This window comes from Rutidosis leptorrhynchoides, chromosome 3, assembly GCF_046630445.1.
Source record: "Rutidosis leptorrhynchoides isolate AG116_Rl617_1_P2 chromosome 3, CSIRO_AGI_Rlap_v1, whole genome shotgun sequence".
NCBI classification, from domain to species: Eukaryota; Viridiplantae; Streptophyta; class Magnoliopsida; order Asterales; family Asteraceae; genus Rutidosis; species Rutidosis leptorrhynchoides.
In genome coordinates, this window is record NC_092335.1 from 423454940 (window position 1) to 423479175 (window position 24236).

At 30.9% G+C, this 24236-nt stretch overlaps 2 protein-coding genes across 2 annotated transcripts; both read right to left on the reverse strand.

The window, feature by feature from the left end:
- Nucleotides 1–17961: 17961 nt before the first annotated feature.
- On the reverse strand, nt 17962–19699 carry LOC139897826 (uncharacterized). The gene is made up of 7 exons (XM_071880529.1): nt 19620–19699; nt 19382–19464; nt 19257–19289; nt 18937–19100; nt 18710–18745; nt 18537–18599; nt 17962–18177 (listed from the first exon to the last, which is right to left on the reverse strand). Exons 4-7 carry the CDS (start codon nt 19036–19038, stop codon nt 17962–17964), a joined length of 417 nt encoding a protein of 138 aa, XP_071736630.1. The 5' UTR covers nt 19039–19100; nt 19257–19289; nt 19382–19464; nt 19620–19699.
- Nucleotides 19700–21356: 1657 nt separating this feature from the next.
- Nucleotides 21357–23674, reverse strand: LOC139901441 (uncharacterized). Its single transcript, XM_071884156.1, has 3 exons — nt 23501–23674; nt 22729–22813; nt 21357–22436 (listed from the first exon to the last, which is right to left on the reverse strand). The coding sequence occupies exons 1-3, from the start codon at nt 23672–23674 to the stop codon at nt 22342–22344; spliced, it is 354 nt and encodes a 117-aa protein (XP_071740257.1). The 3' UTR covers nt 21357–22341.
- Between the last annotated feature and the right edge of the window lie 562 nt (nt 23675–24236).

Consider the following 24236-nt stretch of genomic DNA (forward strand, 5'->3'; position numbering starts at 1 on the left):
AAAACAAGATTAGATATTTTTTTATTGTTGCAGCTACGGGAAATATTGTAACAATTCTATAAAAATCATATCCTAGCTAACTTATATTGTATTATACATGTATTCTAATATATTATGTAATCTTGGGATACCATAGACACGTATGCAAATGTTTTGACATATCATATCTGTGAAAACCCGTCCTAATCCATCCGGACGAAGTCCATATCGATTATAAACGATTCACAACAGTTGATTACATCGTGAGGTACTTGACCTCTATATGATATATTTTATAAACATTGCATTCGTTTTTGAAAAGACAATCTTTCATTTCATTGAAAGTTAATAGGCATGCATACCATTTCATAATATATCTAACTATAATTGACTTAACAATAATCTTGATGAACTCGACGACTCGAATGCAACGTCTTTTGAAATATGCTCGGAATGACTCCAAGTAATATTTATAAAATGAGCAAATGCACAGCGGAAGGTTTCTTTCGTACCTGAGAATAAACATGCTTTCAAGTGTCAACCAAAAGGTTGGTGAGTTCATTAGTTTAACATAAATAATCATTTCATAATTTTAATAGACCACAAGATTTTATATTTCTATTTCTCATAAACATACGTCTCATGCATAGAGACAAAAATATCATTCATATGGATTGAACACCTGGTAACCGACATTAACAATATGCATATAAGAATATCCCCATCATTCTGGGATCTTCCTTCGGACATGATATAAATTTCGAAGTACTAAAACATCCGGTACTTTGGATGGGGCTTGTTGGGCCCGATAGATCTATCTTTAGGATTCGCGTCAATTAGGTTGTCTGTTCCCTAATTCTTAGATTACCAGACTTAATAAAAAGGGGCATATTCGATTTCGATCATTCAACCATATAATGTAGTTTCAATTACTTGTGTCTATTTCGTAAAACAGTTATAAAAATAGCGCATGTATTCTCAGTCCCAAAAATCTATATAAAAAGGGAATAATGAAACTCACCATACTATATTTTGTAGTAAAAATACATAGGACGACTTTGAACAACTGAACAATGCAGGGTTGGCCTCGGATTCACGAACCTATATCATTTGTATATTTATTAATATACATAATTTGTAATCGAGCAAATATATTATTATTAGTGATGTAATTCATTTATATAGTAGATTACTAAGTTTCATGATATATGTTTCATTTTATATATATATATATATATATATATATATATATATATATATATATATATATATATATATATATATATATATATATATATATATATATATATATATATATGTATATTAATATAGTTAAATATATTTTTATATAAAAATCATTTATTTGTTAAATTAATAATTGTAATAATACTAGATTAAGGATAATAATAATAATGATAGTAATAATAGTAATAATAAAAATAAAAAATTTAATAAAGATGATACTTTAATAAAAAAATGAGAATCTTTCTAAAATGATTCTTTTAATAATAAAATAGTTGTAAGAATAATAATAATGATTCTAGTAGTAAAAATAATAATAATAATAATAATAATAATAATAATAATAATAATAATAATAATAATAATAATAATAAAAATGATAGTTTTTAATAAAAATAACATTTTAATAAAAATGATAATTCATTTAATCATACCTTAATTATTTTCATAACTATACCTACATATTGTCTAATCTTATTTATTTCAAAATGCGAGAATCATATACTTCATATCATTATAATTATAATTATATCCATTAATATAATCATGTTTTAAACAATAATAATATTAATAATACAATATTAATAACAAGTAGAAAATAATAATACTACTACTAATAATGATGATAATAATAATAATAATAATAATAATAATGATAATAATAATAACAATAATAGTAGAAATAAAAATAAATGTTTATACCTTTAAAAGCCTTAAAAAATAAACGCCATAAACGGAGCTCGAACACGCAACCTCTCGCTTATTGATCAACACTCTTAATCATCCATCTATCTTTGTTTCTCTATTATTATTTGGATTTTATATATATTTAATACGTATTTTCTGTTTTCATAAAATTGATTAATGGATCATAATCCCATTTATTAAGTCTCGGCCCAACACAGTAATGGCCCTATAACCAAATCCCATTTCACGGCCCAAAGTAGTTTCCTAAGCCTAACTCAATACAAAAAACCTCGGCCCATCACATAAAAATAATTAAATGGTTTGTAGCCGCCTTGTCTCGATCCCAGGACCTCTCGTTAACACGACCATACCTTAAACCACTCAACCGAATGTGCTTTTCTGAAATATTTCTAGGATTAAAACTGTATAACGCGTTCTATTTTCTTGGTTATCTTCTTCTTCAACGTTACATAATCATCATCATTTACGTACCTTTTCATCAGCTCTTCATCCTTCGTCTATCATCATCATGAACCCATCATCGACATCAAAAGGGCTGTAGCAGCAGCAGTAGATTAATGGATGATGATGGTGGCGGTTCATGGTGGAGGTGGTGGTAGGTTATTGATGTAGTGTGGCGATGGTGGTTGTGGGTTTGAAAATGGTAAGTGTTGTCGACGGTTTACTAACAGAAACAGAAATAAGCTTAAGCAGTAGCAGTAAAACAATAACTGTGCCAATAACTTGATGGTTTTCATGATGGTGATATGATGGTGGAAGGTTTCGGTCAGAAATGGAAAAATATAGCGGTTTAACGATGATGATTGGTTCGGCTTTAGCCTGCTCGAAACAGAAATATATAGATTGAAGAGACAGGAAGTGGTGACATTTGTGATGATTTTGATGGTGGTGGTTTACGAATGTGGGAGGTTGAGTGGTTGCCATCATGGTGGTGATTAGTGATGACTCGCGGTGGTTTGTTAATGGAAGAGGTGGTTGACAGTTTTAAAAGGGTGGTAGTTGATGGTTCGAATGCAGCATAAATGGAAAAGATGGTGACGGTTCTTGATGGTTGTGAGGGCGGTTTAAAGTGATGATGGGTTGGTGATGGTGGCGGCTGAAGGTTGTGGTGTGTGGTGATTCAAGGGTGGCGGGTCACGTAGACGAGAAGGTGACTTGTTATATGTTTCCGGAAGGTTTTGTATTTTGGGTTGGAAGAAGCAACAAAATAAGTTAAAGAATTTAGTGGAATTGAGGTGTGAAAAGTGGTGGTAGATTATTAGAATGATAAAAATAGGAAACTAATATGGTTGTAAAGGATTGATCGTAGTTTGGGGTCTTTTGAATGATAACATGAGGTTTGTCATGGTTGGTCTTTGGTTAGCAAGTAAAACTAACAGCAATACTAGGTAGCAAGAGAAAGAAAGATTAACATGTGTAAGGTAGTTGTTAAGAAGGAGAAGAACACTAGTAAAAAAAATAAGCAGGAGAAAAGATTGATTGAACAAAATAGATATAGTGGGTTTTGCCTACTACATATCTTTCTCTAACTCTATATGCAGTGAATTCCATTATGTAAAGTAAGTAATTGATGTAGCAAGTTGGTGATAAAGCATGTACAGAAATATTAAAATAATTCCCACGTTTAAATTTAAAAAGCCGCCACCCTCTTGTAGTTTAGTTAACGACAATTTTATGAGGGATATTATATCGCACTCCGTTGTTAATCAGTGGCGAAATAAAAGTGTTCAGAAAAATCCCAAATTTTTAAATTCAATGTCTTTATTTATTTTGGTCATTATGGTATAAAATTCGAGCATTAACTTGTTAAATAAAAATTACCTCAACTGTCCCTCTCAATTATGGGTGAAAAATAAAAAGTGTTAAAAATTAATTATTTGCTTCTAAATGTGTTTTTAATAAGCCAAAAATTTATATAGCTCATTTTTGGATCACCGTTTATTTTAAAATCACATAAGTTTGTTTATAACTTGTTTATTATCATTCGAATGATAATTCAGTGATATTATCATTTTTTAAATAAATTCAAAATATATATATATATATATATATATATATATATATATATATATATATATATATATATATATATATATATATATATATATATATATATATATATATATATATATATATATATATTCAATACACATTATATAGATACATTTAAGTTATAATATCACATATTAATTTATTAATTCAATTAACTAAATTTTGTAATATTACAAATTACCATTATATATATATATATATATATATATATATATATATATATATATATATATATAATATATATTTAAAATATATATTTCTATTTATAAATAAACGTTTGTGAATCCTCGGGAATAGTCGATGGTCAATTGAATATATGAAATAGTTCAAAACATTTGAGACTTAGTTTAACAGTCTTTGCTTATTGTGTCGGAATCATATAAAGATTAAGTTTAAATTTCGTCGGAAATTTCCGGGTCATCACAGTACCTACCCGTTAAAGAAATTTCGTCCCAAAATTTAAGTGAGGTGGTCATGGCTAACAATAAAAATGTTTTCATGCCGAATCTGAGTTGATAAATAGAGTTTTATCAATATTGGTTAATAATAATATAGATAAAAAGATTTGATTAAGTGAAGCGTACGAGTGAAGTTCTCACAAAAGATTGAGATAAAGATTTAACTTTTGATGTGGTCACATTTGAATTTAGAAAATAAGGTGCGTCTTAGCTTTTGATGTTGTCTTGGTTGAATTCCGGAATTCAAGGGATTTAAAGAAAATCTTCGAAATCTAAAAGATTTAATTCTTCAGCGAGTAAGGAAGTTAAGATCTCTATAATTAAATACAGTGATCTGTCTCGATTACTCTGTCTGATATTTCCATTATAAATTAAGCCCTTTCGCTCCATTATTCTCACCATTCCTATACTTTCATTCTTAATTCTTACTTCTAAAAGATTGTGAAAATGCTTCATCCAGTTCAAATCCTTGATATTTTCCTGATTATCATTTCTGTCATCCTTCTTTTTAATCTTCCACCAGAAGAATCTATCTACTTCTACTATTACCTTGGGGTGATACTATTCTTAATTATACCGTGTCTTTATATTGCTATTCGTATTAATATCCCCGGTTTGTAACCTCCGTGTTATTATTAGGCTTTATATTTTCTCTTATATTTTGGCGCTCTTTGTCTTTTTATTATCTTCTCGACCTCTAGTGAAGCAAGTAACGGTTCAGAATTCATAAGTATGGAATTTCGAATGTACTTAATGTTCTGAACAAGAAGGAACGTAATAGCACGATTTGATTTGTCAAATTACCAGAATCACTGAGAATAGAACTATCAAGAATATATTTTCTTGATATGTTCAGAAGTTAAGCAGAATGAAAGAGTTATGTAACATGGCACATGATGACGTTATGATCTGTGAATCATCACGTTCCTTTAACAACTCAGCATGACTTACTGTAATATAATCACGTTGATCAAGTGTCATTATATTATACTAACTCATGCATCAGTTCCCAACATTACTTCAATAATATTCATATTTTAAGCTCGAAAGTTTACAGAATATAGAAACTAACAGTTTCTATATGATGCAACACTGATATCATGAAGAGATTTATGATTTCAGATAAGAATAGTTATGATAATATCTTCAGAAATATGGAGGATATTTATAATGAAGATACGATATTATCTTTGAATATTTAAGATCAGAGGATGATGGAGACTATTGTCCGCAAGGGTTTAGAGTAAGGAGCAAGATATTCTCTAAAGACTTCAGCAGACATTGAATCATTTGGATTCTTTGAGGTCAAACTTATTCTTTGTGATTTGTCCACGACTTCCTTCATAGTTTCGCATAATCTGCTTTTCGGTACTAAATTTTCTATTGAATGTTTCCAATATGATGATACACAGGAAGCACGAAGAGGTATATAATTTCGGACGAGAATATTTATGAAAATATCCTCAGAAATATCGAAGATATTGATAATGATATTTTGGAATTTCTAAGTTCGATGGTTGATAGGGAAAGATTTTTCGCAAGATTTTAACATGACTTCGGAGCAAGATATTCTCTAAAGATTTCAACGGATCCAGAATTATCTGGATTATTTGAATATAGGGTATGGTCCTTGTGTTTGTCCTTGGTCTCCTTCATGGTTAGCTCAATCCGTTTTCCAGTTCCAACGTTTCTGAGCTTTTCCAACATACTATTCTTTATCATCAAACTTTCGATGACTAAGGTCGTTTACGGTTGCCTACAGTTTCTGCTGCTTCATTCAGCTTTTTCAACATTCAGAGTATCGATTCATAAACTGGGTGCCTTTTCAAAATTTCAGAATTGAAGATCGTAATTCTAGGAGATAATTGTTATATGTATACATATAACTATTGATGTAGGAATGCTACAAGATTCGAAATACTGATTGGTGATTCTCGGTAATTGGTATGGCAATTATTGTTACGGGGTATAGATGAATACAGGATGGGGTTTCAATGAATATAATGATTTTTTGGAAAGTTCAAATTCATTGAAGTTGCTGGTAATTTTACTGCTAATGTGGTGAAATATAAACGGTTCTCCGGTAACGATGACGACAGGCAAACTTATATATCGAGGTTATAATAAGGCTAATTCGAATGGAAGTTGAAGTTGATTTGTTGAAGCTGTGATAAAATTGGCTAATTTGAAAAAGAGTTGGAATGTTATTTTCGGTAATAACAATGCCAAAAGAGCTGACACAGACACGTTTTAAACTTTTACTTAGGGTCCGGGAGTCTTCAGGTGCATAACTATATACGTCAATCTTTTCTTTCATAGATGAAGTGCGGTTGGTTCATCCTTTTAATTGAGGTGTTTTCAAGAATCATGAAAGGTTTGAACACAGATTAGAATTGTCAAGATACAAATGAGGTTTAAGATGAAATCAAGTGACAAACTTGAAGAATTGTTTAGTTTCATATGTTATAATCAATATTTTAATTCGTTTTAATTGTTCAATAATGATAGTCCACAGTTGATAGTCCACAGTTAGCAGTTCAATAATTATATAATATTTGAATTAATTAATATGTATCGTGACCCGTGTACATGTCTCAGACTCGATCACAACTCAAAGTATATATATTATTGTAGAATCAACCTCAACCCTGTATAGAGAACTCGTTCATTACTGCATATAGAGTGTCTATGGTGATTCCAAATAATATATAGATGCGTCGATATGATATGTCAAAACCTTGTATACGTGTCCCGATATTTAAAGTGCGTAAAAAAAATAACAGAAAATAAATGACGATAAATAAAGTGCGTAAAGTAAATAACAGAAATTAATTGACGATAAATAAAATTACGAGAATGTAAATTGCGATAATTAAATTGCGAGAAATAAACTGCGATAAATAAAAAAAAATGTAATCAGTTAGCTAGGAACAGTTAGCGTGGATTCTTAATAAAATTTTCTCATGATTAATTTGTTTGTTTCTAACAAATTTTTATTTTTGTCCAATGTTTTTTTCATTATGCCACTTGTTAGATTCTGACAAATCAAAATCCAAATATGAAATTGGATGAAAATGGTTATTCTGTGGTGAAAGGATTTGTATAACGGTGGATGTAAGTAGGATAGTAAATGACTGTTGAATCAGCTTGGAAGAATGTACAGTGTAACTTATTAATGTGAATCTAAAATATTCCTCGGGTATTACCTACCCGTTAAAATATTTTCATCATTAACAGTTTGTACGAAAGAATTTTTAATTACAATCTTTATGAAAATATACTTACATATATATTTCCTTCAGATGTAATCATAGATTTAATGAGTTAATATAATATTAATCTCATTTGATTTAACGCTATAACTAGAATACATAATCTCTAAAACATTAGAGATTACATAATCGTCATGAAGAATGAAGATGATTGATGTAGAACGATACGTATAACGATGCTTGTACTCGAGATACTGAATGAGATGTTGAGGCATGGATTATTGGTGGTACTGGTGCTGTTACTGATGGTACTGTTGGTGCCGATGATGTTGCTGAAGCTGGTAAATTTTGCACTATATTCTTCGAATTTATTACTCGGGCGCGAAGCTCGTTGACTTCTTCCATTACTTCCAGGATGATTGTCAGTCGGAACGAGCGGATGAATAAGGTTTAGAATCTGAGTTATGATATAGTCATGGTGAGATACTCTGAGAGAGAAATTGGTGTTTCGAGCAGGTTCGTCGGTAAGTCTTTCAGGTTCATTGTCAAGAGAGCAATATGGTGGATGGAAGGGATCACCTTCTTCTTATCTCCAATAATTAAGTAGACTACGAACCCATTAAATGAATTGGGGATAGCCGATTGGTTGATTCGTTCTGGTGACGCTGCTTCCAGAGCTTAGGTGAACATTCATGTCAGAATAGCTGTCGGAATAACTATCGGAATAGCTATCGGAATCTGAGGGACTTGAACTGGTTGAGGGATTCAACTCGTACGATCGGATGAAGGATTTTTGATAAGAAATAGATTATATGATGTAGATTAGTACCCTGCAATACATAATTTACATATGCATATATAATACTAAAATCCCCTAAGTTACGGAGGAATCTACGAAAGTTGTCAGGCAAAGGTAACAATAACAAATACGCTAAGATATGAACTTATATATACACTGTCTATGCAGTAGAGGCAGTAAGATGTGTCTAGACTAAGAGTGATAAGCAAGTGATTCCCTAAGAATAATAAGCAGGTAATTTTCGACACAAAACGATAAGTAAAACTTTTGACATGCAGACACGGTCGAAGTCCAGACTCACTAATGTATCCTAACAACTTATCAGTCAGACATACTAATGCAGACCTGGTTCACTAAGACCACCGCTCTGATACCAACTGTGAAAACCCATCCTAATCTATCCGGACGAAGTCCATATCGATTATAAACTATTCACAACAGTTGATTACATCGCGAGGTACTTGACCTCTATATGATACATTTTACAAACATTGCATTCGTTTTTTAAAAGACAATCTTTCATTTCATTGAAAGTTAATAGGCATGCATACCATTTCATAATATATCTAACTATAATTGACTTAATAATAATCTTGATGAACTCGACGACTCGAATGCAACGTCTTTTGAAATATGCTCGGAATGACTCCAAGTAATATTTATAAAATGAGCAAATGCACAGCGGAAGGTTTCTTTCGTACCTGAGAATAAACATGCTTTCAAGTGTCAACCAAAAGGTTGGTGAGTTCATTAGTTTAACATAAATAATCATTTCGTAATTTTAATAGACCACAAGATTTTATATTTCTATTTCTCATAAACATACGTCCCATGCATAGAGACAAAAATATCATTCATATGGATTGAACACCTGGTAACCGACATTAACAATATGCATATAAGAATATCCCCATCATTCCGGGATCCTCCTTCGGACATGATATAAATTTCGAAGTACTAAAACATCCGGTACTTTGGATGGGGCTTGTTGGGCCCGATAGATCTATCTTTAGGATTCGCGTCAATTAGGTTGTCTGTTCCCTAATTCTTAGATTACCAGACTTAATAAAAAGGGGCATATTCGATTTCGATCATTCAACCATATAATGTAGTTTCAATTACTTGTGTCTATTTCGTAAAACAGTTATAAAAATAGCGCATGTATTCTCAGTCCCAAAAATATATATAAAAAGGGAATAATGAAACTCACCATACTATATTTTGTAGTAAAAATACATAGGACGACTTTGAACAACTGAACAATGCAGGGTTGGCCTCGGATTCACGAACCTATATCATTTGTATATTTATTAATATACATAATTTGTAATCGAGCAAATATATGTGATGTAATTCATTTATATAGTAGATTACTAAGTTTCATGATATATGTTTTCATTTTATATATATATATATATATATATATATATATATATATATATATATATATATAGTTAAATATATTTTTATATAAAAATCATTTATTTGTTAAATTAATAATTGTAATAATACTAGATTAAGGATAATAATAATAATGATAGTAATAATAGTAATAATAAAAATAAAATTTTTAATAAAGATGATACTTTAATAAAATAAAAATGAGAATCTTTCTAAAATGATTCTTTTAATAATAAAATAGTTGTAAAAATAATAATAATGATTCTAGTAGTAAAAAAAAAAAAAAAAAAAAAATAATAATAATAATAATAATAATAATAATAATAATAATAATAATAATAATAATAATAAAAATGATAGTTTTTAATAAAAATAACATTTTAATAAAAATGATAATTCATTTAATCATACCTTAATTATTTTCATAACTATACCTACATATTGTCTAATCTTATTTATTTCAAAATGCTAGAATCATATACTTCATATCATTATAATTATAATTATATCCATTAATATAATCATCATGTTTTAAACAATAATAATATTAATAATACAATATTAATAACAAGTAGAAAATAATAATACTACTACTAATAATGATAATAATAATAATAATAATAATGATAATAATAATAACAATAATAGTAGAAAAAAATAAATGTTTATACCTTTAAAAGCCTTAAAAAATAAACGCCATAAACGGGGCTCGAACACGCAACCTCTCGCTTATTGATCAACACTCTTAATCATCCATCTATCTTTGTTTCTCTATTATTATTCAGATTTTATATATATTTAATACGTATTTTCTGTTTTCATAAAATTGATTAATGGATCATAATCCCATTTATTAAGTCTCGGCCCAACACAGTAATGGCCCTATAACCAAATCCCATTTCACGGCCCAAAGTAGTTTCCTAAGCCTAACTCAATACAAAAACCCTCGGCCCATCACATAAAAATAATTAAATGGTTTGTAGCCGCCTTGTCTCGATCCCAGGACCTCTCGTTAACACGACCATACCTTAAACCACTCAACCGAATGTGCTTTTCTGAAATATTTCGAGGAATAAAACTGTATAACGCGTTCTATTTTCCTGGTTATCTTCTTCTTCAACGTTACATAAGCATCATCATTTACGTACCTTTTCATCAGCTCTTCATCCTTCGTCTATCATCATCATGAACCCATCATCGACATCAAAAGGGCTGTAGCAGCAGCAGTAGATTAATGGATGATGGTGGCGTTTCATGGTGGAGGTGGTGGTAGGTTATTGATGTAGTGTGGCGATGGTGGTTGTGGGTTTGAAAATGGTAAGTGTTGTCGACGGTTTACAAACAGAAACAGAAATAAGCTTAAGCAGTAGCAGTAAAACAATAACTGTGCCAATAACTTGATGGTTTTCATGATGGTGATACGATGGTGGAAGGTTTCGGTCAGAAATGGAAAAATATAGCGGTTTAACGATGATGATTGGTTCGGTTTTAGCCTGCTCGAAACAGAAATATATAGATTGAAGAGACAGGAAGTGGTGACGTTTGTGATGATTTTGATGGTGGTGGTTTACGAAGGTGGGAGGTTGAGTGGTTGCCATCATGGTGGTGATTGGTGATGAATCGAGGTGGTTTGTTAATGGAGGAGGTGGTTGACAGTTTTAAAAGGGTGGTAGTTGATGGTTCGAATGCAGCATAAATGGAAAAGATGGTGATGGTTCTTGATGGTTGTGAGGGCGGTTTAAAGTGATGATGGGTTGGTGATGGTGGCGGCCGAAGGTTGTGGTGTGTGGTGATTCAAGGGTGGCGTGTCACGTAGACGAGAAGGTGACTTGTTATATGTTTCCGGAAGGTTTTGTATTTTGGGTTGGAAGAAGCAACAAAATAAGTTAAAGAATTTAGTGGAATTGAGGTGTGAAAAGTGGTGGTAGATTATTAGAATGATAAAAACAGGAAACTAATATGGTTGTAAAGGATTGATCGTAGTTTGAGGTCTTTTGAATGATAACATGAGGTTTGTCATGGTTGCTCTTTGGTTAGCAAGTAAAACTAACAGCAATACTAGGTAGCAAGAGAAAGAAAGATTAACATGTGCAAGGTAGTTGTTAAGAAGGAGAAGAACACTAGTAAAAAAAATAAGCAGGAGAAAAGATTGATTGAACAAAATAGATATAGTGGGTTTTGCCTACTACATATCTTTCTCTAACTCTATATGCAGTGAATTCCATTATGTAAAGTAAGTAATTGATGTAGCAAGTTGGTGATAAAGCATGTACAGAAATATTAAAATAATTCCCACATTTAAATTTAAAAAGCCGCCACCCTCTTGTAGTTTAGTTAACGACAGTTTTATGAGGGATATTATATCGCACTCCGTTGTTAATCAGTGGCAAAATAAAAGTGTTCAGAAAAATCTCAAATTTTTAAATTCAATGTCTTTATTTATTTTGGTCATTATGGTATAAAATTCTAGCATTAACTTGTTAAATAAAAATTACCTCAACTGTCCCTCTCAATTATGGGTGAAAAATAAAAAGTGTTAAAAATTAATTATTTGCTTCTAAATGTGTTTTTAATAAGCCAAAAATTTATATAGCTCATTTTTGGATCACCGTTTATTTTAAAATCACATAAGTTTGTTTATAACTTGTTTATTATCAATCGAATGATAATTCAGTGATATTATCATTTTTTAAATAAATTTAAAATTATATATATATATTCAATACACATTATATAGATACATTTAAGTTATAATATCACATATTACTTTATTAATTCAATTAACTAAATTTTGTAATATTACAAATTACCATTATATATATATATAATATATATTTAAAATATATATATTTCTATTTATAAATAAACGTTCGTGAATCCTCGGGAATAGTCGATGGTCAATTGAATATATGAAAAAGTTCAAAACTTTTGAGACTTAGTTTAACTGTCTTTGCTTATTGTGTCGGAATCATATAAAGATTAAGTTTAAATTTGGTCGGAAATTTCCGGGTCATCACAATATCGACCCATGTATATATATTATTTGGAACAACCATAGACACTCTATATGCAGTAATGTTTGAGTTAGCTATACAGGGTTGAGGTTGATTCCAAAAATATATATACTTTAAGTTGTGATCTAGCCAGAGACGTGTATACACTGGGTCGTGGATTGATTCAAGATAATATATATCAATTTATTTCTGTACATCTAACTATGGACAACTAGTTGTAGGTTACTAACGAGGACAACTGACTTAATAAACTTAAAACATCAAAATGTATTAAAAATGTTGTAAATATATTTTGAACATACTTTGATATATATATGTATATATTTGTTATAGGTTCGTGAATCGACCAGTGGCCAAGTCTTACTCCCGACGAAGTAAAAATCTGTGAAAGTGAGTTATAGTCCCACTTTTAAAATCTAATATTTTGGGATGAGAATGCATGCACTTTTATAAATGTTTTACGAAATAGACACAAGTAAATGAAACTACATTATATGGGTGAATGATCGAAGCCGAATATGCCCCTTTTGCTTGGTAACCTAAAAATTAGTAAACCGATCTACTAATTGACGTGAATCCTAAAGATAGATCTATTGGGCCTAACGAACCCCATCCAAAGTACCGGATGCTTTTGTACTTCGAATTCGTTTTTATCATGTCCGAAGGATTTCCCGGAATGATAGGGGATATTCTTATATGCATCTTGTTAATTTCGGTTACCAGGTGTTCACCATATGAATGATTTTTATCTCTATGTATGGGATGTATATTGAAATATGAAATCTTGTGGTCTATTATTATGATTTGATAATATATAGGTTAAACCTATAACTCGCCAACATTTTTGTTGACGTTTTAAGCATGTTTATTCTCAGGTGATTATTAAGAGCTTCCGCTGTTGCATACTAAAATAAGGACAAGATTTGGAGTCCATGCTTGTATGATATTATGTAAAAACTGCATTCAAGAAACTTATTTTTGATGTAATATATTCTTATTGTAAACCATTATGTAATGGTCGTGTGTAAACGGTATATTTTAGATTATCATTATTTGATAATCTACGTAATGCTTTTTAAACCTTTATAGATAAAATAAAGGTTATGGTTGTTTTAAAAATGAATGCAGTCTTTGAAAAACGTCTCATATAGAGGTCAAAACCTCGCAACGAAATCAATTAATATGAAACGTTTATAATCAATATGAACGGGACATTTCAGAACTTTATACATAAAACAAGACTACTAACTTAAGAAATTCAAAACGATATCTATACGTAACGATTATCGTTGTAATAACGTCTTAATACTTATATATCATATTAAGACATATTAGTACATCATGTTATCATGATAATGTAACAATTTAACATCTCATTAAATATAATAACAATGAGATTAATTACATTCAACGAGATAGTTAACTTAAAGGTTCCGAAACAACACTTACATGTAACGATTAACAATGACTTAACGACTCAGTTAAAATATATATACATGTAGTATATTAGGATGTATCATTACACTTTTGAAAGACTTCATGACACATATCAAAGTACTTCTACTTATCAAAAATGCTTACAATTGCATTCTCATTCATTTTCATCAACAATTCTACTCGTTTGCACCCGTATTCGTACTCGTACAATACACAGCTTCGAGATGTATATACTATTGGTATATACACTTCAATGATCAGCTCTTAGCAGCCCTCATTTACTCAACAAAAATTTGGAACCACCATTTGCCAATTAGTATGAATGATTACACAAAATTGCAAACTAATGTGACCTTATATGGCCATGCTAGTTCACGTTTTTCATCACCATCATTAACACTTTCATTTTTCAATTTTCATGCATCAAACTACTCTCTCTCAAGTTCTCTCATATTGTTCTAAGTGTTCTTCATCATCTTCATCAAAATCTACATCAATCTAGCTCATGAATCCAAACATAAAACAACTTACAAAACAACTACTCAAGAACACTCTCAAGTTTGCAAGTCTACTTCCAAGCTTTCAAATCCATTCCAAGTAATCATCTAAGATCAAGAAACCTTTGTTATTTATAGTAGATTATCTTTCTAATTCAAGGTAATATTCATATTCAAACTTTGATTCGATTTCTATAACTATAACTATCTTAATTCAAGTAGAAATCTTACTTGAGCTTGTTTTTGTGTCATGATTCTACTTCAAGAACTTTCAAGCCATCCAAGATCCTTTGAAGCTCTAGATCATTTCTTGTCATTTCCAGTAGGTTTACCTACTAAATTTGAGGTAGTAATGATGTTCATAACATCATTCGATTCATATTTATATAACTATCTTATTCGAAGATTTAAACTTGTAATCACTAGAACATAGTTTAGTTAATTCTAAACTTGTTCGCAAACAAAGTTAATCCTTCTAACTTAACTTTTAAAATCAACTAAACACATGTTCTACATCTATATGATATGCTAACTTAATGATTTACAACCTGGAAACACGAAGAACACCGTAAAACCGGACATACGCCGTTGTAGTAAAACCGGGGGCTGTTTTGGGTTGGAAAAATAAAAACTATCTTAATCTTTGAATTTGAAGTTTGTTTTCTGGAAAAATGATATTTCATATGAACATGATACTATATCCAAAAATCATGGTTAAACTCAAAGTGGAAGTATGTTTTTCAAAATGGTCATCAAGATGTTGTTCTTTCGACGGAAATGACTACCTCTTTCAAAAACGACTTGTAACCTGTATTTCCGACTATAAACTTATACTTTTTCTGTTTAGTTTCATAAATTTCAGTTCATTATGAAACCATAGCAACTTGATTCACTCAAAACGGATTTATAACGAAGAAATTATGGGTAAAACAAAATTGGTTAAAATTACTAGTTTTAGTTACGAAAATTTTATAACAAATCTATACTAACCATAACTTAACTAACTTATAATGTATTATACATGTATTCTAACATATATTATGTAATCTTGATAGACCATAGACACGTATACAATGTTTTGACATATCATATCGACGTCATCTATATATATTATTTGGAATAACCATAGACACTCTATATGCGGTAATGCTCGAGATAGCTATACAGGGTTGAGATTGATTCCAAAATAATATATATACCTTGAGTTGTGATCGAGTCTGAGACTTGTATACACTGGATCGTGGATTGATTCGAGATAATATATATTGACTTATTTCTGTACTACTAACTGTGGACTACTAACGTTGGACTGTTAACTTAACAAATTTAAATCATTAAAACGTAATAAAATATGTTGTGAATATATTTCGATCATACTTTGATATGTATGTATATATTTGTTATAGGTTCGTGAATCGACCCGTGGCCAAGTCTTATTTCCGACGAAGTAAAAATCTGTGAAAGTGAGTTATAGTCTCACTTTTAAAATCTAATATTTTTGGGATGAGAATACATGCAGTTTTATATATGTTTTACAAAATAGACACGAAAACTACATTCTATGGTTCAATTATTAAACCGAATATGCCCCTTTTTAGTCTGGTAATATAAGAATTAGGAAACAGACACCCTAATTGACGCGAATCCTAAAGATAGATCTATTGGGCCCAACAAGCCCCATCCAAAGTACCGGATGCTTTAGTACTTCGAATTTATCATGTCCGAAGGGAGTCCCGGAATGATGGGGATATTCTATATGCATCTTGTTAAGGTCGGTTACCAGGTGTTCACCATATGAATGATTTTTATCTCTATGCAGTTTGCGAAATGCCTGATATGAGATGGATGTTTATGAAAAGTGAAATCTTGTGATCTATTATTACAAATTGATATACATATATGTTAAACCTATAACTCACCAACATTTTTGTTGACGTTTTAAGCATGTTTATTCTCAGGTGATAATTAAGAGCTTCCGCTGTTGCATGCTAAATTAAGGACAAGATTTGGAGTCAGCATGCTTGTATGATAATGTTTAAAGAAAAACTGCATTCGGAAAATAAATTGTTGTAATATATTATCGTAACCCATTATGTAATTGTCGTATGTAAACGTTGTACTTTAGATTACCATTTTGGTAATCTATGCTATGTCTTTTAAACCTTTATCGATAAAGTAAAGGTTATGGTTTGTTTTAAAAATCGAATGCAGTCTTTGAAAAACGTCTCATATAGAAGTCAAAACCTCGCAACGAAACCAATTAATATGAAACGTTTATAATCGATATGAACGGGACATTTCAACATGTATTTCGTATACGTATGTAACGTAATTATCCCGTAAAGAGATTGGAAGATGAAGATGTAACATTTGGTTATTGACGATGATTTCAAAAATCGTTGGAAGATGAAGATGTGTAAAGATTTTTTTTTGCTGGATGACTAGGTTTTGGGTGGCGTGTTTTAGGGTGGTTGGTGCTTTTGAAAAGAAGAGGAAATAGTATCCATGAAGTGCCAGCGTGTTTTAGAATACTCCCTATTATTTAATTTAATTAAAACTAATTTAGTGAATGATGTCATGTAATAGTATCCATGAAGTGTCGGTCGATTTTTATTTGTTAAGGTATGGTTTAAATTATACAGTGATGTCATACAAATAGGCATTTATAAGCATTGTATATGTATGCATGTTCATAAAATACATATGCACATTTATATGTGATTCAACTTGCTCGCATTTGAAAATTTTTGTAATTTGATGTTCACAAAACACATATGCACATTTATATGTGGTTCGTGCTCTTTATTTATTTATATATATATATATATATATATATATATATATATATATATATATATATATATATATATATATATATATATATATATATATAGTGTCGGTCCATTATGTTAGATACACAATTGTGATTGAAAATAAACGTTTATTAAATATAAATAATATAAATAACATAAAGTAGATATAGTATAACAAGCGATTGGTTAACCGCGCGTTCCTGCGGTTGTTTTCGTTGTCGAATGGCTTTGTGGGTTTATAAGTTAACATACATAATAGTTATATAAATAAATGTTACAAACAATAGTTTACATACATAGCATACATAAAAGTTCACATACGTACATAAAGGTTTACTGACATAGAAGTTTATATACATAAGCTAACATACATTGTGAAATTACACAGAAAAAAAAATATATACATGTGACAACAGCAGAGTAGCAGAACCTCACCAATGACATCCAGAAACCATGGAAGACTAACCTGAAGAATGAAAAGCAGTAGACAAACTATAGACCGACAACCGTCAAATGTTAGCCGACAAAGTAATGTGTTCACCAGCAGACCCAGAAGTAGCAGTAGCTGAAAAAGAGAAGACAATAGTAACAAAAAAAATTCCAAAAGGTTTTTTTTTACACATACATAATAACCCTACCATATACATAGACACCAAAAGTTACACCATTAAAAGGCAACGCAGCAAGGAATGATGAAACATTAACCGGACCACAATTGACAGTAGTATTAACATATGAAACCTCATTGATCTCTCGTTCATGTCCATACCATTGTGGCGATGTATTGTAACATACCATCACACAACTAATTAGTATAACACCGAGTAGAATCAAATTTAAGTTGTATCAATTTACACAATATTAATACGATATCATTATAGCAATCAACAATAATGAAGACAATTGGACACAAATAACCATTACCTTGATATAAATGGGGTATTTTATTCGAGAAATTGCATCGTCATCAGCAGTTAGCATCTTATTCTGTTAAATGATGAAAACAATCAACCATGTTGTCAATTGATCTTCTTGAATTAGTATAAGAAATTGATGATCAAATTCAATGATTATAACGGAAGCCCTTAACTTCTCACCAGTATAAAGACAGTGTCAGCTTCATGAATTATAAACTAAAATATAACAAAAAAGTACATGTTAATGATTAAAAAAACATATTTGTTACTACATGTCATTATTGTCGATAAATTATATATTTGCAACCATGTTATATTATGATTAGCTAAGTTGTATAACACAAAAGATACAAATTAACAATACTTGGTAAGAAACATGGCAGAGAAACACAAAACCCGATACACACCTTCGGGCTGAGCTGCAGCAAGAAATTTACACAACGGGGTATATGACAGTAGGAAGATGCAGGGACTACCAGAGACTTTCCAAGCGATTCATAAGTTTCCATGTCGAAACTTGTTGGTTGTTCATAACAGATGTTATATCACTGAATTGAAGATGTCGATTTACCTTTAATAGTAAAAGCTAAAATAAGAAACAATACATGAGAACAATGAACATAAAAAAAATTGCAGTAACATACGTACGCATAACAATCTATAAATTAAAAAAGATACGAATAAAAACTATGAAAAAATTGAAAAAATAAGAGAAGGTAGTAAAAACCTGCTCGCTGATGACAGAGGATTGCGTTTCGAAGAAGACAGGAAGGCAAGCCTCCGAATCTCGTAGTCGTTCGATGAAAGCAACCTACTAAAGCGGTTAAACGATGAAATCAACCGATTAAAATTGAAAACCTCATAAACCCGAAAAACACCAACAAAATCGAAAACCCTTGCCTAAAATCGGAAACCGTAGCCTGAAATCGAAAACCCTAGCGCAAAAACACCTGGCAAAAGGTTAGCCCCACGATGAGGCGGCCAACTCTTTTTTTTTTTAAGTTCTAGTGTAAAATATTATACATTAGGAAGGAAGGGGTTATCCCGAGGAGATAAAGTTGCCTTTTAAAGATGGATCTCAAAAACTAACCTCAGCAATATCAATCGTCAATCATGTTTCAAAATCAGTCTGAGTTGCTCTTGTAGCTTGAGGAACCTTTCTTAGCCTTAATTTTGATAGCACCTGCAATAAAAGCATGGCTCAACTTTAATATACATGTGAATTAAATACATCATATAGTCACTGAAGAGTTAGCATACATAGGTGGCATTATTTTCAATAGCAGATTTGCAAGGTTTGGCTAAAAGGGATATATTTAGCTAACCTCCATAATCTCACACTCCACAAATTAAATTTAAGTTAAATCATCCAAAATAAAAATGACTTTTGAAAAAAGCATTGATGTAAACATTGTCAAGACACTGTTTTATTTGGCTTTCAAAGGATTGTAAAATATCAAGAAACGTATAAAGTTTTACATAATATATCTAGCCATGTAATTATCCTCATATATGCATATATGGTCTATTTGGTGTGATCAACTGAATGGTTATGAGTGTGATAGACGTTTGTTGTTCTAGTTGAAGAGGATAATAATACATAAACATTAAAAGGCTTCAACTGGTTTCGTTTAAAGAAGGTTAATACTAAATGTCCATAAGAGGGTTGTGCACATACCTTTCTCTGTAATTTAGGGGAATCACATTTATAATCACATACCAACATTGTAAACCATCCAAGATAAATTAAATCAATCATAATTAAATAAATCAAATAACAAAACAAAATAAACAAATACCTTATTATTGAGGTGAGGTTACAATGTAGATATTGTAGAGGAAACAGATTCGAAGTACACCTAAAGAACTTATACTAAAGACGTATTATAAAGAGTATGAGAAAAGAATTCAAGTACAACAGTTGACCTGAGTGATTTATTGTAACAGTATACAAAATGCAGACAAATGAAAATCGATCAAGTGAAAAAGAAATTGATTTAAGTGCGCATAATATTATACAGAGCTACGATACACATACAAATTTAACACAAACTTCGATTACAGTTCAAGATGTATAATAAAAAAGAAAAAAATATATAAAAAAAAAAGAAAGAAAACTACCTGCTTGCTACGCAGGTACACCTGCAGAGAAAACGAAACAAAATTTTACTGTATAAATAATCAAAAAAGGAAATGGATGGCAGTTCAAGAAGTTTAAAACAAAAATAATAAAAAATTAAATAGAATCATACCTGGTAGCTAAGCGATGGAGACGACCTAAACATTACAAACTGGGCAAATCATTCTCAATTCTTGGTGTAATTTTGTGATAAAACCCTAAATAAATTGCCAAAAAAAAAAAAATAATAAAAAAAAAAAAATCCTGGAAGATGGAATACGATCCAACTAACCTATCAAATTGGTGGTGTCGCCTGGAGATGATTGTTGTGTGTGGGATTTGATGGAGAAACTACCAGAAGGTAGTAGGGGTGGAGAATAGAAGCGGTTGAGGTGATGTAGTAGAAAGGAAGAAGGGTGAAGGATGTGGTAGAAGCATCTGGATATGATGTGTAAATAACTATGGAAGGTTGTAAAATGACGAGACTACCCTTTTCAATTTAATAATCGAGTCTACAGTAAAAGGCTTTCACTCAAATGTAATAATAACAAGCATATGGTCAGCCGCGCTTTGCGGCGGCCGGCCACTTGAACGTTTCGTGCGAGTAAAGTTTACTAAGATATTCAGTGTAGTATGCCATCTTCATATATATATATATATATATATATATATATATATATATATATATATATATATATTGCAATTACATGCATTAAATTTTTGCTGTTTAAAAAAATTACATGCATTGAATATACATAAGTAGGATTGTCCTTCCAAAACTTCGGCTGACTTTCAACTCTTTTGATCCTTTTCTCCTTTAGACTCAAGGAGAAGCAGCAATAATAGTGGCAGCTTAGCAGTGGCAGCAACAAAATGCATAATGATGTAAAACAATAACACACTATTAAATATGTAGATAGTTGAATAACATTTCAGGCATGTAAATACCTCGTACACATTATATTTGTAATGTTATAAATCAAGTACAGTAGGTGGGCAAAGATCTATATAGTTGGGTTAGGGCAGTCTCATCTCTACTTTGTACTAATTACTACTAATTAATCTTGCCGAAAGCCATAATATTTCAATTGCTTAAGTTACGAACTTCTAAAGTCATTAGTACTTTCAAAGTACAGTTTACTATTGCAATGAATCAAAATTCTATAATAAAAAATTTTAGATAACAATACCTAGGCATACTCAGTTGACCTTTAGATGCACATACAGTTCACCAACTCGAAGAACTAATTTATACTTTGCATCCATTAAAAGTTTGAGGATTTAGAAAGGTTGATGAAATAGGTTTTTAAACTTTTTATGGTTGAAAGATAGCATAATATGAAGTCTTAACTATAGTTTTTCATAAGCATTTGCTAATCCACCAATGACCATTCCTTACATATAAGGCTGTATTTTTCTTATTAATTAATCTATATATCATTGCACAACATGGCCAGTTGATGTTGAGTTTGTCTAGAGTTGTCAGTATGATCATTGTAAGTAAGAACCTAATTTTTTTATTCGTTATATAAACCCATTTCCTAAAACCCTTACTTTCACCACATCATTTTTCTCAACGGCAAAACAAAATTATTATTTTGAGAAGCATCTAAAGTTATTCAAATAACCTTCCTTCTTGAAAATGATAAGTATACGATGAAATAGATGGCCCAGTTTTTGTGTACCTTTAAGCTTAATTCGATATAAAAGGAGACCCAACAGCAGCTGTGGCGCTGCAAACGCATGCCTCTGTAAGTTTGCCAGTTGAAGGGCCTTCTCCATCAGGAACTACTACAAATATCAGCATAAAGTGGTATTAGCAGTCGATAAGACTCATGAAAAATATCACATTCTAAAGTAATCAAGGACATAAAATACTTGTAATGGCATAACCTAGAAAACTCGAAAAACAGTTTGAACTGTCTATTATGACCACATATAAATAACAAGAAGAACATACAAAGTAACTTCAAATGCTAGGTAAATAAACATATAAATAAATTAATAAATATGATTAGAAAATAAACAATTAGTAACTGTATAAAAAATAAAATTAAAGAGTAATATTTAATCACCTTACAATGAGCAAGAAAACAGCACCTTTGCCACATAGTTCCCCCTACAAAGGTTGGATGATGTTTACGACAAAAGCGTTCGAGAATTACCTGCAATAAAACGAAGTAGCGATAATAAATGCAATTATTTTTAATTACTTTTGTTAGCTAATAGTAATTGTGATTATCATAATGGCATTCGGATATTACCTGAAATTAACAAATTTTCGCTTATCAACTCCTATTGGAGATGAAAAGTGAGGTAATTACTAATAAGTGTGTTTCTTCTATTTTCTTCAAAAAGCAAAAACCATTATATATTGTACTCCGTAGTATACATACAGAGAGATATATAAGAGAATATATAGAGTGTGGAGAAGATTTAGCAAATAAAATCAAATCAAATAAAATAAAATAAAATAAAATGGACTAATAATAATATATAAACGGAATGATACCTACACAAAAGTGATATTCTGAAAAAATCAATACTGCGATTTAAGGTAAAATTGGGTGAAAGGGTAATTTTGTAAGTGATAGAAAATCCATACTTCTTCACCATCTGGGATTTAACATGTGTATTTCTTTGTTACATATTCAAGATTCAAAAACACTATTTGGCAAATTTCTTTCACTGTCAATCGGGTAACAAAATTATTTGTTGAACCAATCTGTCAACTATGTATTCTTTGTTACATATAGCAATAATGGCGGGTAAGATTGTAAATAGCAAATAATCGGAATTTACTCAAGAATAAATAATACACAAAAACATTATCTTACAATTTCTATACTTACAGACTGTAAAAAAGGCAGAGAAGATGACAGTGGATGCGGCGGTGTCGGTGACGATGACGGATGCGGCGGTGATGATGACGACGGTAAGGAGAGGACGGTGGTGGTGACGATGGTGGAGTAAAACCGAGTGGTCCGAGTGGTGAGATTAGAGAGCAGATAATGGCGTAAATACATCTTTCAAATTAGAAGAGTTGAGAAGTCTGTGGAAGATGCAGAAAACCCTAATGTGTAAAGTTACTAAAATACCCTTTTTGAATAAAATAATCGAGTCGACAGTAAAAGGGATGTACGCGATTGTAATGTAACAAGCGTGTGGCCAACCGCGCTTTGCGGCGGCCTAAGAATCTAGATAATCAACAATTTCACAATATTTTTATATAAAACATACATGAGTGCTACTGTATTAGTTAGTAAAAAATGATATTACAAAAGTTGTTTTGATGGTTCAGTCAAATACATACTAAACCATGGGATACAATGTATGTAATTTGAAAGTTACACCGCACATAACTAAAAAATAATCAACAAACAAACTCACATGGAAACAACAGCAGTGTAACCCCTCCTCCATAGCACCCCATAACTCTCCACACTAATCGGTGACATTAAGTTTTCAGTCTGCTAGTTGCACATCATTTTTCAAAGATGTCAACACTACCCTTAATGCTTGAACTACAAACAAACAAAAGAGCTATATGAAATATATACACACACGCATCCCCTAATCCAACCGAGA